The 15,741-nt window shown below is 45.1% G+C and overlaps 1 protein-coding gene across 1 annotated transcript in view; it reads left to right on the forward strand.

Annotated features, from left to right (window-relative positions):
* The first annotated feature begins 3,427 nt into the window (after positions 1-3,427).
* Positions 3,428-15,741, forward strand: part of LOC126210138 (uncharacterized) — a 72,915-nt gene continuing 60,601 nt past the window's right edge. Inside the window, exons 1-2 of the mRNA XM_049939324.1 lie at positions 3,428-3,511; positions 3,605-3,674. Of these exons, the coding sequence (XP_049795281.1) occupies positions 3,428-3,511; positions 3,605-3,674 (154 nt within the window). The remainder of the gene's footprint in view (positions 3,512-3,604; positions 3,675-15,741) is intronic.

Consider the following 15,741-nt stretch of genomic DNA (forward strand, 5'->3'; position numbering starts at 1 on the left):
GAACCTTTTTCACTATCTCCCACAACTTTCCTTTTCTATAGCACAGTGGGTTTTCATAGAATCAACGAACAATATTAGGATTACGTTGTTGTATTTCCTGTATTTTGATACGGTTTCTTTCAGTACAAATATCTGATCGGTGATCGGTCGATTCTTCATAAATCTTGTAATATCTTATCTATTACCTCTTTTCGGTATGTTTCTAATGTCTCTGGAGAACCTTTAACGTGTCGTTGTAGGCTGTGCTAGTTAATGGAATACCCCCATAATTTCTGCGCTCTGGTTTGTTGCCCTTTTGGTGGACTGTATCATACTCGCTTCTTTCAACTCTTTCTCCGTTCTAAATGTAATTCAAAATTTTGCGAATTTATTTCATAGCTGCGTCTCTTCCCTTTTTAAATAGTTTAACTGCTATTCCATAAGTCCCTGGAACTTGGTTGTTGCTTAGTATTTTGTTAGAGTCAAAGCCTCTTTCCCTGTCGGTGGTGCAACTGACAGGTCTACGTTCTGATATATTCATTGTTCCTCCATTTATGTACTTCCATCTTCTTGATTTAAATGAACCTCAATATATTATTTAGAAAGATCCATACTTTTATATCGTGACCAGGTGTCTTACCAGTTATCTCCAAGTATTTAATAGAATCCTCTTTTTATACTCCGATACCACAATTGAGGCATTAACGTAACCATTGTTACATTAGTCATGCTACCTCTTCGTCTAAGCGCAGTTCCTTTTTCACCAATAGGTTGAAAACAAATTACTTTTACTGCTATTCTTTTACTGACCATGAAACCTATTTGATTTTGGAAATTTCTGTTTCCCGGTCTACTATAGTATGAAATTTGTATATCTACTTAGTGTCTTCAGAATGAGATTTTCACTCTGCAGCGGAGTGTGCTCTGATATGAAACTTCCTGGCAGATTAAAACCGTGTGCTCGACCGAGACTCGAACTCGGGACCTTTGCCTTTCGCGGGCAAGTGCTCTACCAACTGAGCTACCGAAGCACGACTCACGCCCGGTACTCACAGCTTTTCTTCTGCCAGTACCTCGTCTCCTACCTTCCAAACTTTACAGAAGCTCTCCTGCGAAACATGCAGAACTAGCACTCCTGAAAGAAAGGATATTGCGGAGACATGGCTTAGCCACAGCCTGGGGGATGTTTCCAGAATGAGATTTTCACTTTGCAGCGGAGTGTGCACTGATATGAAACTTCCTGGCAGATTAAAACTGTGTGCCCGACCGAGACTCGAACTCGGAGAGCTTCTGTAAAGTTTGGAAGGTAGGAGACGAGGTACTGGCAGAAGTAAAGCTGTGAGTACCGGGCGTGAGTCGTGCTTCGGTAGCTAAGTTGGTAGAGCACTTGCCCGCGAAAGGCAAAGGTCCCGAGTTCGAGTCTCCGTCGGGCACACAGTTTTAATCTGCCAGGAAGTTACTTAGTGTCTTCATATTCCACGGTGTCTTGTTGCTCGTAGTGCTACTACATCAATTTCATATGAGTTCGTTTCTCCTGCACATTAAGCTCTGTAAAGATGCCTCTCCGACGACTCCCTGACTGAAATCTATACAATCACGAGTCATTCCGCCAAGTCAGGAATGTCTGCTTGAACGGCAGCTAGTTTGGCGACAGATCCGTACCCCCACCCCGGATTGGTCGGCGAAAAATGCGCCAATTTCCACCCCCACAAGGCGCGGCTCCGCTGGAGCAACGGCCGGTGGGCGGTTAGAAGTCGTGAGGAGTCGGTGGCGAGATCCAGACGAAGACGGTTGCAAGCTGGTAAGCATGCGTGCTCTTGCTAGGTTCAAAGCGGATTGAGTCACGAATACATATTAAAGTGTTAGGTGACCTTTATTTTTTGGAGGATTTGCGCCTCATTGCTTTTATTACGTTCTCATTTTGCTGTTTCGTTTGTGGACTTGGCGTCAGAGCCTGGTCGGTTGCAGTATGCAAAACATACGTGCGATTCTCAGTCACCACGTTCGGTATAATTCAACCACCTTCATAGCTACTTCGCCTGCACCAAATGTCTTTCCTTCTCCAATACTCCTTGATACTAGTGATTAGTTCATAACGGCCTTTGCGTGTTAGGTTTTCCCTTCTTTGGCGCCTACGTGTGAACACGTGGCGAATAGTTCTGCACACGATACGTAAATTGACCCAGAAGTAGCATGGCCCGCGTTTCTTGTTATTCATATACGTAAATCAAGGTGTTGTACAATGAGTTTTACGAATTTTATTAGTTTACGGACGGGAGGCCGCTTTAATAATGTGTATCGCCAAGTAGTTCATAGTTTACCTTTTCAGTGTATTTACGTATTAGCTATTTGATCCCGTCTCTTACCTTTCACTAAATTTTTGAGTAAATTCTTTTCTAAATGGTGAGCACCCACCATTCCTTGTCCATTTCGAACGCTAGTATCGTGAGTGACTGCTGAATTTAGGCCATATTGCCGTACGCCCCTCAGTCTTGCATTAACGTCCATAGGTAACTAGGTATGTATACTCAATAACTACTTTTGTGCAAGTGTAATTTCAATTTATAATAAATTGTGGTGCTTTTAATTCGACTTTCAATGAAAAGTGTTAACCCCATTTATAGAGATGTCAAGGAAATGCTAGCATTATAAGGCTCCCTACTGAAAATGCTCCTCTTAAGATGATAAAATTGATTGTAAACCGAATGAGTAGTTTTTGTTTGATCGTGGTGGGTATTTTTTATGCAGTGAGATAGACGATCCTTGAGCCAGGCCCTGATCCTTTCTGATGTGCCGGCACTTCTATATTAAATTCGACCCCAGTCCTCCGTTCTAGACATGGGAAAGTTACACTAATAGGGCAATTGTGAGCAAAATCCACGTTATGTGGTGGAAGGGCAGGCCCTGCCATTCCCAATCCCTTGTAATGGGCCAGGCACCTCTTTTAAAGTTAGGAGGTACTTGAATGAGAAGTAGCTGCTCCGGTCTTGTAAAGTGACATACGGCCGGGAAAGCGGCGTGCTGACCACGTGCCTCTCCATATACGCATCCAGTCACGCCTCTGAGCTGAAGATGACATATCGGCCGGTCGGTACCGCTGGAGCTTCATGGCTTCTTCGGACGGTGTTTGGTTTAGTTTTTAGGGATTACACTCCTAGTGATTCTCCTGCCATCTTTATGTCGGCCTTAGGTACTACACACGTGCCACTGTAACGATGATTCAACGGGCGGACCGTGAATGACGGAAAAAAATAAAGTGTAAATCGATATGGAACACCTCTCGTGGAAATGAAATCCGACTCTGACCTAGTTTTTACAGGGTACTGCATGTTGGAAAACTGTTTACAATCGCACCTGTCTTGTAGTTCGACCTCTGCTTCTAGCAGTATTGGACCAGTACCTTGTGACGGTTCTGGTTTGCCGCAGCGCTGAGGTCGCGGCCGCAGACATGAGTGCCGGCGGGGACTGCGGCGTGGCAGCAGGAGGCCGCTGGCTGATGACGCTGGCGCTGGTGTCTGCGGGCCTGGCGGCCGTCTCGCCGACTCCGCCCCCGCCACCCCCGCGCTGCCGACTGTCCGAGTTCCCGTGTGGAGGCGGCGGCGGCGGCGGCGGCGGCCCCTGCGTCGCGCTCGACAGGTTCTGCGACGGCGCAGACGACTGCGGCGACAAGTCGGACGAGCCGCGCTACTGCTCCCGTGAGTGCCGCCTGGCTGCCCGCCTAACTGTCCCGCCTGCCTCCTACTCTAATGGAGGCCGATTTCAATAACATCTTCCGGCTACAGCAGCCATAAGGGGGAATCCTGACTCTTTCTGTATCTGTAATTACTGACCGGAAACAATGCTTGCAAGGTAGCCACGTCTTAGGTAACGAACAAGAATGAAATAATATTTCATGGGTGAAAAATGTGTGTACACTGAGATGATGATGATGTGTGTGAAATCTTATGGCACCTAACTGCTAAGATCATAAGTCCCTAAGCTTACATACTACTTAACCTGAATTATCCTAAGGACAAACACACACACCCATGCCCGAAGGAGCACTCGAACCTCCACCGGGATCAGCCGCACAATCCACGACTGCAGCGCCCCAGACTGCTCGGCTAGTCCCACTCGGCACACTGAGATGCTTGGAGAATCTTAATGAGATTCATCACGCAGAATCCGAAACATTAAGATGAAACAGATCTTTGTACTGCCGCCAATGGGACACAGTGAATGTACACTGGTACGTAAAACTGCGAAGTTAGAAAATGCGACTCAACTCGGGCCATACAAGGGAAGAACGGCTACAGCACAGAACTGAAAACAACAGAGAAATATGTACTGAGAAAAACACAAAAGACACTTTAATTCAAAGACAAGAATTACAATTATGGAACAGCGATTCATGATGGATATAAGAGAGATATAAGAAAGATTAATGCACCCAGAAAAATTGTTGTATACGACCGTTTTGATGGCCCACTTGTTATAGGGAGGGAAGCGTAGCGTTACGTGCAAATACTGGCTTCCAAACCACTGAGCACGGTACACTCACCCAACCAAGCTATTATGACACTGTACTCCTCCCCTATGTGCGTCTTTCCAGGCATGCATTCGGCCCGAACTTACTTTTCATCCATCCGCATGGAACTGCACATGTACAGGAGGTCTTGGAACAAGAAGATATTCGGCCGTACTTTAAATGCCATCAGGTACGTCTGGGAAGCGTTGCGGAGACTTACTTGAGCACTCCTACATGCACCGTATACGACGCAACCGCTCTCAAAAAATTGTTCAAATGGCTCTGAGCACTATGGGACTTAACATCTGAGGTCATTAGTCCCCTAGACTAAGAACTACTTAAACATAACTAACCTTAGGACATCCCACATATCCATGCCCGAGGCAGGATTCGAAACTGCGACTGCAGCAGCAGCGTGGTTCCGGACTGAAGCGCCTAGAACCGCTCGGCCACAACGGCCGGCAGCCGTTTTCAATCGCGCTTGTGGAGCCATGGAACTCCCTGCTACAAGTACTCTTCACCAACCCAATGGCCAGTATGGGAGCACGCTGCTTATTTCGTCACACATGCTACACTGCCGACCTTAGAAAATGCAACACCAAAAACAACTGGAGATGTCACAACCAAATTGATTTGGGAGGTAACACGTCATGCAAAGATCACATGATTGTAAGTACAGCCTCATGTGGAATGCGGAAGATGATGAAATTACTAATTAGTGTTTCCGCCATTGCTGGCTGTAACCACTAACCACTGCTACACGCCCCGACAATGAATGAAAGAGGCTCTGGATTTGTTGTTGGGGTATAACAGCCATGCTGCTTCCACGTACTGCCAAAGGAGATCTGGTGTAGCAGTGGGTGGTGAATCCCGGGCCAGTCATTCCGTATCATCGAGCAGACGTTTCCGACAGGTGAGAGATCACGAGAATAGGGGTTCCAAGGCACATGTGCAGTTCGACGGGCAACGAAGAAGTTTTGAACACTGCGCTCCCTATATGGTAGAGCATTATCGTGTTGCAGTGTGTCCGTCGGCAAGTTCCGAAGTTATGGGAGGACGACAGGCTCCAACACTTCGGGATGTAACGCTGACAGGTTAGGGTCCCGGCAGTGCTTACTAGGGATATGCGAGAGTGGAATCCAATACCAAACCAAACCATAGTAATGGATGCAGCACGTGTACGGCGATGCATAAGGCAAGACGTCAAGAGTCTCTCACCACGGTATCTCCAGACTCTAATTCGAACATCGCGGTGGTGCAGGCAGAAGCGAGATTTATCGTTAAAAGCAATGTCGCGCTATTCGGTAGTCTCTGTCTGCCGTTCATCGCACTAATAGACACCTTGCGGAATGTCTACTCTGCTGCAAACGACTTCGAGTGGCCCGCGAGGACACTGCTTCGTGCGGAAAAGACTGAATTTGTTGCGATTTGGTTCGTAATGTTGCAGAGCGATCCGTCACTGACACGCACACGGTATGCCTGTCCCCACGTGTAGCGGTCCGTCGTTCTCTCCTGCATCCAGCGATTACAGACGCGCATCACTGTTGCTTGGTTCCGACCGACACGACCACCAATTTCTCTGAGTCATAATGGGAAATCACTATAGTCATAAATGAACTAAAAATATTGGCATCTTAACTAAAACGGCCAAAATTATAAATACATAAAATATAAAATAATAAGAACGAAAATCAACCAATAAAGGGAAACACGAAGTGTTAGAAAAATCATAATCCTTAAATTAAACCAACTACAAAGGCAATCTAGCAACTAAAGTATTTCTTGTTCGGTCGAACCCCGAGGCATTCTCGAAAGACGCTCGCTCGCTTCTACGAGGCATACTAAAGCTGATTACGCAAAATAACCTAAGTTTGCCCAAACGGCCGTCTCTTGCCCTTTACATAGCGCTCGGACTTGGCACTATTGGCGCCCGTGCTCTACGTCTGCGCTGAAATTCTAACAGTGTGCATCTCTCGTCTCCACAAACGCGTGCAGAAAATTTCACCTGAGTTAGATGATTACTTTGTTGCGATTTTGGATGAGCAGCAGTGTCTTAAGAACCATATCCCGCGGTTCGTTATGGGCAGGAGACCATTATCAATCGCGGTAACTTGAGTGACATTGTTATCTTTGAATAAAACTGTCATTTCCATTCGTCTCATTAGGTGTTTCTATCATTTACATTCTGTATCATACTGTACTGTAGTAGTTGTTTCTGTGTATGTTCCACGTTTTATTGCGCTAAGTTATTTGGCAGTGGCACATCATGTAAAAAGTACTTCCGGCCTCAAGTTTTCCACATCGGTGTTCCAGTCCTAGCGTACTGGGTCAATTCGGTCGTCAAGTTCCATCGCACAGCATTAGAAAAATGATGCTGGCTCGGAAAATATTTACAAATCTGACTCGAAAATGGCGCTTGTTCAGTAAAGGAGGACAGCCAGTCACAGAAAATAGTAAATTGATGCATCAGTGTCCTACTGTCATGTGCCTACATACGCGCCTCTCCAGAGTGCTCTGTTCCAAGGCTTCGCTGTCAATACGTTTGAACAAGTGAGAGCAACTGATGTATTTAGTGAATGAAACAGAAAATGGTGCTCAAGAGAAAATAGCAACTGTTCATTCTCTATGCTGTCCGCCCCGATAGCTGAGTGGTCAGAGTGACGGATTGCCGTCCTACGGAACCGGGTTCGATTCCCGGCTAGGTCGGAGATTTTCTCCTTTCAGGGACTGGGTGTTGTCTTCATCATCATTTCATCCGTATCCGGAGCACAGGTCACCCAATGTGGCGTCGAATGTAATGAGACCTGCACCAAGGTGGCCGGACCTGCCCCGCAAGGGGCCTCCCAGCCAATGACGCCAAACGCTCATTTCCATTCCCTATGCTGAGCACAATTCGTAGAAAACATTTGTAGGCAAAGAAAAACGCAGTGCCATAAAGGTGAGAAAGGGGTTGTGTAGCGAATAAAAATTATGATGTTCATCAGCAAGGCTTGATCTCGCTTCAGTCTCGTTGTAAATACTTTTCCGGGCCACTTTTATCTTGCCCTCCGCATATATTAGGAAAAATCATGTCGGAGACACGATGAGATCGCACTGTCATACGCGAACAGTTGGTCAGTCGACGTCATTAATTTAGCTGTACGTATGTAATTCCTATCTTATAGCTTGTCAACTAACTGGAAATGCGTAAGGGTAACGCGTTCCTACGAGTATGTAAAAGATGACGGCTAAGCAGTAAAGGAAATTTGGTAGCTTAATCTTTCCAGCCAAAATCTATGCAAAGTCACTGGTTCTGCACTGAACAAAGGTCCTTCATTATATACACTCTCGCGATGAATACTGATTTTATTGTTGACAGAACAGCACCGTGCATTCATTACTCATCTCACGCACGACGCAGCGGAGAACGTCAAGCTGACTACTACACGAATCCCAGCGAAGGCTAAGCTACCGAAATACAGTGTCAGACAGCAAGACCGACGGGTGTGACACTTATTAGTTGGTAACGAGAGTCTGATTGTATTTCCGACCGATAAAGAAAATGCTACGTTTATTATTACGACTGACAACTATCGTCAGAAAATGTCACATTTATTGGAGCGTAATACATACAGGAAGCTCAGTGGCGATCCAAAAGTCCTTAGAAAACCAGGGAAGCCCTTACAAGATACTAGTATACCTGATGAAGACGTGAAGACATTAATACCCACCCACTGAAACCTTATGGTTTCCCGAAGGCAGATCTGTTCGCTGTAGGTGCTAAAAGGTAATCTAATAACATCTGGCAGGGTTTCTGATTGAGACGAAATGACGTTGCCAGCACCACTTTGTTAATTTGCAGGCGTTTATTTAACTACTCAAGAAGATTATGACAGCCAAGACAACGTTAAGGTTATATTTATACAAAGCTACTGTAGAACACATGCCAGATCTCTTTCGTCAAATGTTTGAGCGTAGCATGAACAAATCTTCCTATAACTTTCACAATGGACATTTGTTTGAATTTTCATAGACAAAAGAACATTGTAAACTAGACGAATGGTGTGTTAAATTGACCAGCCTGAACTTAGTTTTGCAAAACATGATTTATTTACTTGAAAGTTATCAGGGTAATCAATAAAAATTAGTTAGCGGTTTGATGAAAAATTTTTGCCCGAATTCTCGTAGGCAAACGAAGAGTGGGAAATGTACAAATGGACTATCAAAATGACGATTGTGGCGTGTAGCATTGGAAAAATTTATTTAATTACCTGAAAATAATCAGAGCAATTGAGAATAACTTAGTGATTTCAATGGAAACTAAAGTAGTTCACGAACAGCTGAAAGTTGCTAACTAGATAGAGTGTCAAAAAGTTCTTCTCTTCGAGGTACTCTTCACATGAAAAATTATGTAGGTGTGATACTTAATTGTCGAAAAGGCCTCCATCGAATCAAGCACTATGTTTCGAGAACAAAAGGCACTAAGAGGCAAACATGGCAAAAAGTTTAGCTTTTCAAGATGCAGCTAATTCCCGTAAAAAAGTAATACATAGTGAGATATTTGTTTTTTAAAACGGCTTTCTTCGGATTAAGTGCTACATTTAGGACATTTCTAGAAAGCAAACGTTTGGAAGAGAAATGAAGTTTCAAAAAGGTTATCGTTTCACACCTAGCTATTTTGCGCGTAAAACTTTCATTGGTGTAATATGTAACTGTTAAAAGGTTTCATCCGAATCAGTTATTAAATTTAGGATATTTAGCAGCCAGGAGAATGTTGGAAAGCAAATAAGGTGTCAATAAAATCACGTTTTCTGAACAGAACTAGAAAATTTGGAAAGAAGACCAAAGAAGTTGGTCAAATGTAAGTGACCATCATTAAGAAGGTAAATAGATTATATATACACTCCTGGAAATTGAAATAAGAACACCGTGAATTCATTGTCCCAGGAAGGGGAAACTTTATTGACACATTCCTGGGGTCAGATACATCACATGATCACACTGACAGAACCACAGGCACATAGACACAGGCAACAGAGCATGCACAATGTCGGCACTAGTACAGTGTATATCCACCTTTCGCAGCAATGCAGGCTGCTATTCTCCCATGGAGACGATCGTAGAGATGCTGGATGTAGTCCTGTGGAACGGCTTGCCATGCCATTTCCACCTGGCGCCTCAGTTGGACCAGCGTTCGTGCTGGACGTGCAGACCGCGTGAGACGACGCTTCATCCAGTCCCAAACATGCTCAATGGGGGACAGATCCGGAGATCTTGCTGGCCAGGGTAGTTGACTTACACCTTCTAGAGCACGTTGGGTGGCACGGGATACATGCGGACGTGCATTGTCCTGTTGGAACAGCAAGTTCCCTTGCCGGTCTAGGAATGGTAGAACGATGGGTTCGATGACGGTTTGGATGTACCGTGCACTATTCAGTGTCCCCTCGACGATCACCAGTGGTGTACGGCCAGTGTAGGAGATCGCTCCCCACACCATGATGCCGGGTGTTGGCCCTGTGTGCCTCGGTCGTATGCAGTCCTGATTGTGGCGCTCACCTGCACGGCGCCAAACACGCATACGACCATCATTGGCACCAAGGCAGAAGCGACTCTCATCGCTGAAGACGACACGTCTCCATTCGTCCCTCCATTCACGTCTGTCGCGACACCACTGGAGGCGGGCTGCACGATGTTGGGGCGGGAGCGGAAGACGGCCTAACGGTGTGCGGGACTGTAGCCCAGCTTCATGGAGACGGTTGCGAATGGTCCTCGCCTATACCCCAGGAGCAACAGTGTCCCTAATTTGCTGGGAAGTGGCGGTGCGGTCCCCTACGGCACTGCGTAGGATCCTACGGTCTTGGCGTGCATCCGTGCGTCGCTGCGGTCCGGTCCCAGGTCGACGGGCACGTGCACCTTCCGCCGACCACTGGTGACAACATCGATGTACTGTGGAGACCTCACGCCCCACGTGTTGAGCAATTCGGCGGTACGTCCACCCGGCCTCCCGCATGCCCACTATACGCCCTCGCTCAAAGTCCGTCAACTGCACATACGGTTCACGTCCACGCTGTCGCGGCATGCTACCAGTGTTAAAGACTGCGATGGAGCTCCGTATGCCACGGCAAACTGGCTGACACTGACGGCGGCGGTGCACAAATGCTGCGCAGCTAGCGCCATTCGACGGCCAACACCGCGGTTCCTGGTGTGTCCGCTGTGCCGTGCGTGTGATCATTGCTTGTACAGCCCTCTCGCAGTGTCCGGAGCAAGTATGGTGGGTCTGACACACCGGTGTCAATGTGTTCTTTTTTCCATTTCCAGGAGTATATATATATATATATATATATATATATATATATATATATATATATACCATTTTACACAACTTTAACTCATGATCGAAGTTAAGCACATCAAATGAGGTACGTAAAATGTTTGTCTAATTGATTTTATTTCATACGTTCAGATAAATCATTTAACAAAGCAAATGACCGAATTTTTTCGCAGTGTACTTTTATTGGACAAATAGTTCCGTTATAATGTTCTATCACACCTTACCGACAACGTCTTTTACGTCCAACGATGTGTATTATAGAATGGACGACAAAGTGATGATATCTCCACAGTCACCGGCAATAGCAAATTTCTTCAGGGAATAGTTTGAGGTTCGAGCTCTGAACACGATACCGGATTTTTCCTCCATTACATACCAGAAGAATGTTCATAATCAGGTGGACCTGTAAGATAAGGAGTGAGGAGATTCTCCGCTCCGCAGAAACCGCGAAGAAAGGAACATACACAAACCACTGGCAAGACGAAATTGAGGATGACGGCGCATGTGTTAAGACATCAGAGAATAGCTAGAGGGAACTGTACAGGGGAAATCTGCCCGATTCGTCATTCAGTGTCTAGGAAACCATCGCACAACTACTAGTACAAAGAATTTATTAACTTTCCTGTAGAAAACAATTCTAGAGCACAATGGCACACAGAGATATAATTTTTGACGAATACCATCTGCAGTATGAATGTAAATATTTGCGACTGTTCTTCAGGAAAAAGCGTTCCAGCGAGACAGGAAATGTAGTTCATATCTGGTGCCACCACGATAGTTGTGTCAAGATAGAAGGGTCTTAGATAGTATACTAATGCAAGGTCTAACAGAAGTAAATGAAACAATAAGTATTTCAAACCTAGTGACATTGTTTCTGGGGATAGGCCGTGTGCCGTTTTGTAGAATATGTATTGATGGCAGATACTGAAGAGTGGATGTTCACTTCGAAGGAATTTGTACCACACCTCTTGAGGCGATATGTAACTGGCTCTTTTACAGTGTGGTCTTGCGCTTACGAGAGTTGTTAAGATTTTCACAACATGAGAATAAGTTAGTCGAAAAGTGGCTAGGTCTTTAGATTATTGTATTCGGTGTATATTTTCACTTCTGGATCTATATTTGCAGACATGTAGCTGATACCCGGGTGCAAAAACGCTTGGTTAGTAGATAGACCTCCTACAATCTGTGTTCAAGGGTAATGTATACCTTCACATCAGATTTGCACCAATTTAGTAAGCATCTCCTTAAGATAAAGAAGATTAGGACGTGTTAAACTCCAGAGCGACCCTACCGTATGATGGTAACATATCAATTCGGTGAATGCCTATAATAATATGAAGGAAAGAATTATTTCAGAAAAATTTTCCTGTCAACTTCTGAGGTCATGGGAAAGCGTGATCTTGGTTTGTGTAACGCTGCAGTCAAGGTGAGAAGTGGTGTTCTTACACTAGACACCCTCCTCAACGCACGATACCATTAATTGTAGAGCACATGCACAGAGTACATGCGAAGGTAAGTTATTCCCAGAAAGAGACTGGAGCTTTGCAATAGAAACGTAATTTCATCTCATTTGCTTAGACAGCCACGTAAGGCTCATCTAAGTGTACCTTATTAAATGAATTTATTGCTTTGATTATCGCCCAATAGGTGAACCAGAATCGATGGAAACTAGGGACTAGTTACTATCAGGTATTTTTGCTCCATGTTTCGTATGATCTCCTTGAAAGCTTATTTGATTCTTCTGAGACTGATTTACTGCTCCCCTTCGATGACTTCAGTATCTTTCAATTTATTCGTAAGAAAATCAGCAGAACAAGGAAAATGTGGATTTCACTAAAATGGTTCAAATGGCTTTGAGCACTATGGGACTTAACATCTCTGGTCACCAGTCCCCTAGAACTTAGAACTACATAAACCTAACTAACCTAAGGACGTCACACACATCCATGCCCGAGGCAGGATTCGAACCTGCGACCGTAGCAGTCGCACGGTTCCGGACGGAGCGCCTAGAACCGCTAGACCACCGCGGCCGGCGGATTTCACTAATTTAAGGTTTTTGGTAAGGACATTTCGATAATTTAATTTGTTTAAATACGTGAGTTATTCCTCACATTAGAGCACCAGACGCACAATCAACACTCGTCATTCCACGGGAATGCGAGCCAAGCTATCTTGCAAAACATCGTCACGTCAGGATTAATACTCGGACAGCGCATGCCTGTTGCTGAGTCTCTGTAGCAAGCAGACGTCGTGATATCTCAAGAATTTCCATTTATTCCAGCTGTTGCCGTACCCCGTAGATGCGCACATTATTCTTGCTGCCTCAGGTAGGGAGTCTCCGCTTTATCAGGGGAAATATGTATGTCTTTAATACGCAGTTGAAGAGTAAGGGAGAGAGAGAGAGACAGGACAGAGACAGAGAGAGAGATACCGGCAGAATTCGCTGCCGGGACACATATTTACGACTGCGATACAGGACGAGGGAGATAGCAGCGGAAACAAGAAGGCGGTTACGTCTTATCGCGACGTCGGAAGTAATCCTGCGACGGGAGGAACACGTGCCGAGGCGAGCGAGCCCGGACCTGGCAGGTGCATCGATGTATCGACCGCTGCCCTCGAGTCCGCTCTCGATTCAATGCAAATACAAGGGCTCGTGCTGGTCGATCTGCAGACGCAACCGCGCGGCGATCGCAATTATTGAGAGTACGGGGAGGGTAGGTGGAGGGAGGGAGGTGTCGCAGATGGCTGCACCAGCGGCCGTAGAACCGGGCCACTATAAATGTGAACGCGGAGGAAAAAATATGGAAGGGAATAAAATGTAATTCAAATGCCGGTGGAATGTTTCATTTGTAAGCGTATACCGTACTGGAGCTCTCCTTCCCCGAGTCGTACATATCCAGCAGCAGCTGCCAGTATCAGAATATATATTCGCCGGTGACGTGTGTCCTGTATGAAAGCGTCGCCGTTGGAATTCTTTTGGGAAGTAATTCAAATATGTCCGTCACGTTGCGCGAGGTAACATATCATTGAGTTGTTGTCTTAAATTTGGATCTTTATCAAAAAATGGGTGATTATTTACAACGTCTGCCGTCTTCAGTTGCTGAGTCTAACAATATTATTCCGTTACCACTTGTAATCGACCTCAAAGGAGATGAAGCACGTTACATCTGTACTTGATATTTCAGTGTAATAATTACTAGAGGCCGGCCGAAGTGGCCGCGCGGTTCTGGCGCTGCAGTCTGGAGCCGCGAGACCGCTACGGTCGCAGGTTCGAATCCTGCCTCGGGCATGGATGTGTGTGATGTCCTTAGGTTAGTTAGGTTTAACTAGTTCTAAGTTCTAGGGGACTAATGACCTCAGCAGTTGAGTCCCATAGTGCTCAGAGCCATTTTTTTTAATTATTAGATTATGCTACAGACATCACGGTAGTTTGATAGAGTACACCCATTAGAAAAGTCCTCTCCAAAATTTAGCTTTAGATAAATAAAGTAAGTTAAACCGACGTTCACAGATAACACATCTGCTGTTTGATTTTCCTGCGTTTAGTGGCAGAAAATGCGCTATGAATAACAGTTAATGTAAAATGAAGCGAATACGTTTACAGAATATTGGTAACAAACATTGCTGCTACGACCAGACGAATACTTGCGGTACGGAATGAGTGTGTCATGTCTACTCAATAAATATCGCTTCAAGTCTTTTCTGAACGTTGCATAAATGTATTTGTTTTATTTTGAGAACTTTTCAGATTGTAACTTGCGATTCATACTGTATCATATTTAGTGCAACAAGTTACCAAGGGAAGTATAAGGTTTTCAATGTCTAGGCGTGGAATGGCAGAAGTTTGAACGTGGTAGGGAAGACAGAAAGTATGAAAAGGGAGTGAAGTGAAAGAAAAGTAGACAAGGATTTGTAGTTGGATGACTAAAGCGTATCGTCAACAACAGCGGAAAATGGTATAACTGGAGTATAATTGATTATGTATGGAAAGGTGGGGCAGAGGGGGAAGAGTTCAGTGGTTGTTCTCATCAGAATAGACAGCAAACCAACCCTGACAACGATAGTCCAGTTATGCCGACGTCGCAAGCTGAAGATGAAGAGCTAGAGAAGTATGTGAGGAATTTGAACGGATAATTCAATACGTAAAGGGAAATGAAAATTTAGTAGTCATGGCGGACTGGAATGTGGTTACAAGGGAGGGAGTAAAAGAAAGAGTGATATTAGGAAATGGGCTTCGTGCTAGTAATGGGAGACGAGAAGGAATAATTGAGTTCCGCAATAAATGTCAGCTAGTAATAGCGAATACCCTCTTTGAGAATCACAAGAGGAGGAGGTATCGTGGAAAAGGTCGGAGGCTACAGGAAAATTTCTGTTTCATTACATCGTGGTCAAGCAGAGATTCCGAAATTAGATACTGGATTGTAAGGCATACTGAGAAGCAGATATAGATTGAGATCACAGTTTAGTAGTGATGAAGAGTAGGATAAAGTTTAAGATATTAGTCGGGAAGAATCAGTACTCCAAGAAGTGGGATAGGGCGGTACTATGGAATGACGAGACACACTTGAAGTTCTCTGAGGCTACAGTACTGCAATAAGGAACAGCTCAGTAGGCAGTTCAGTTGTCAGGGACTGGAAATCTCTGAAAAGGACAATCACTGCAGTTGGAAAGAAAAACATGGAGTCGTATATTGACGACATAATGACTTGTACGTTGTTACGCGTAAGCCTATTTGGAGCCATCAGCAGCACTCCAAGGTAGGAAATAAAGAGACACAATGCAGAGAGCAGGCAAAAGTGGTAGCGTTACCAGAGATAAACAGTAATACTAGAGTCGTGCAAACTGCGGATGCTCCGCACAGCTGTTCCAGGGGAGACGTTTCACCTCAGAGAATTAGCTGGTAATTCCTTCCACCCCCCGGACGCTCTCGTAAGGCGTCACTGTA

Source organism: Schistocerca nitens, chromosome 1 (genome assembly GCF_023898315.1).
Source record: "Schistocerca nitens isolate TAMUIC-IGC-003100 chromosome 1, iqSchNite1.1, whole genome shotgun sequence".
Lineage (NCBI taxonomy): Eukaryota > Metazoa > Arthropoda > Insecta > Orthoptera > Acrididae > Schistocerca > Schistocerca nitens.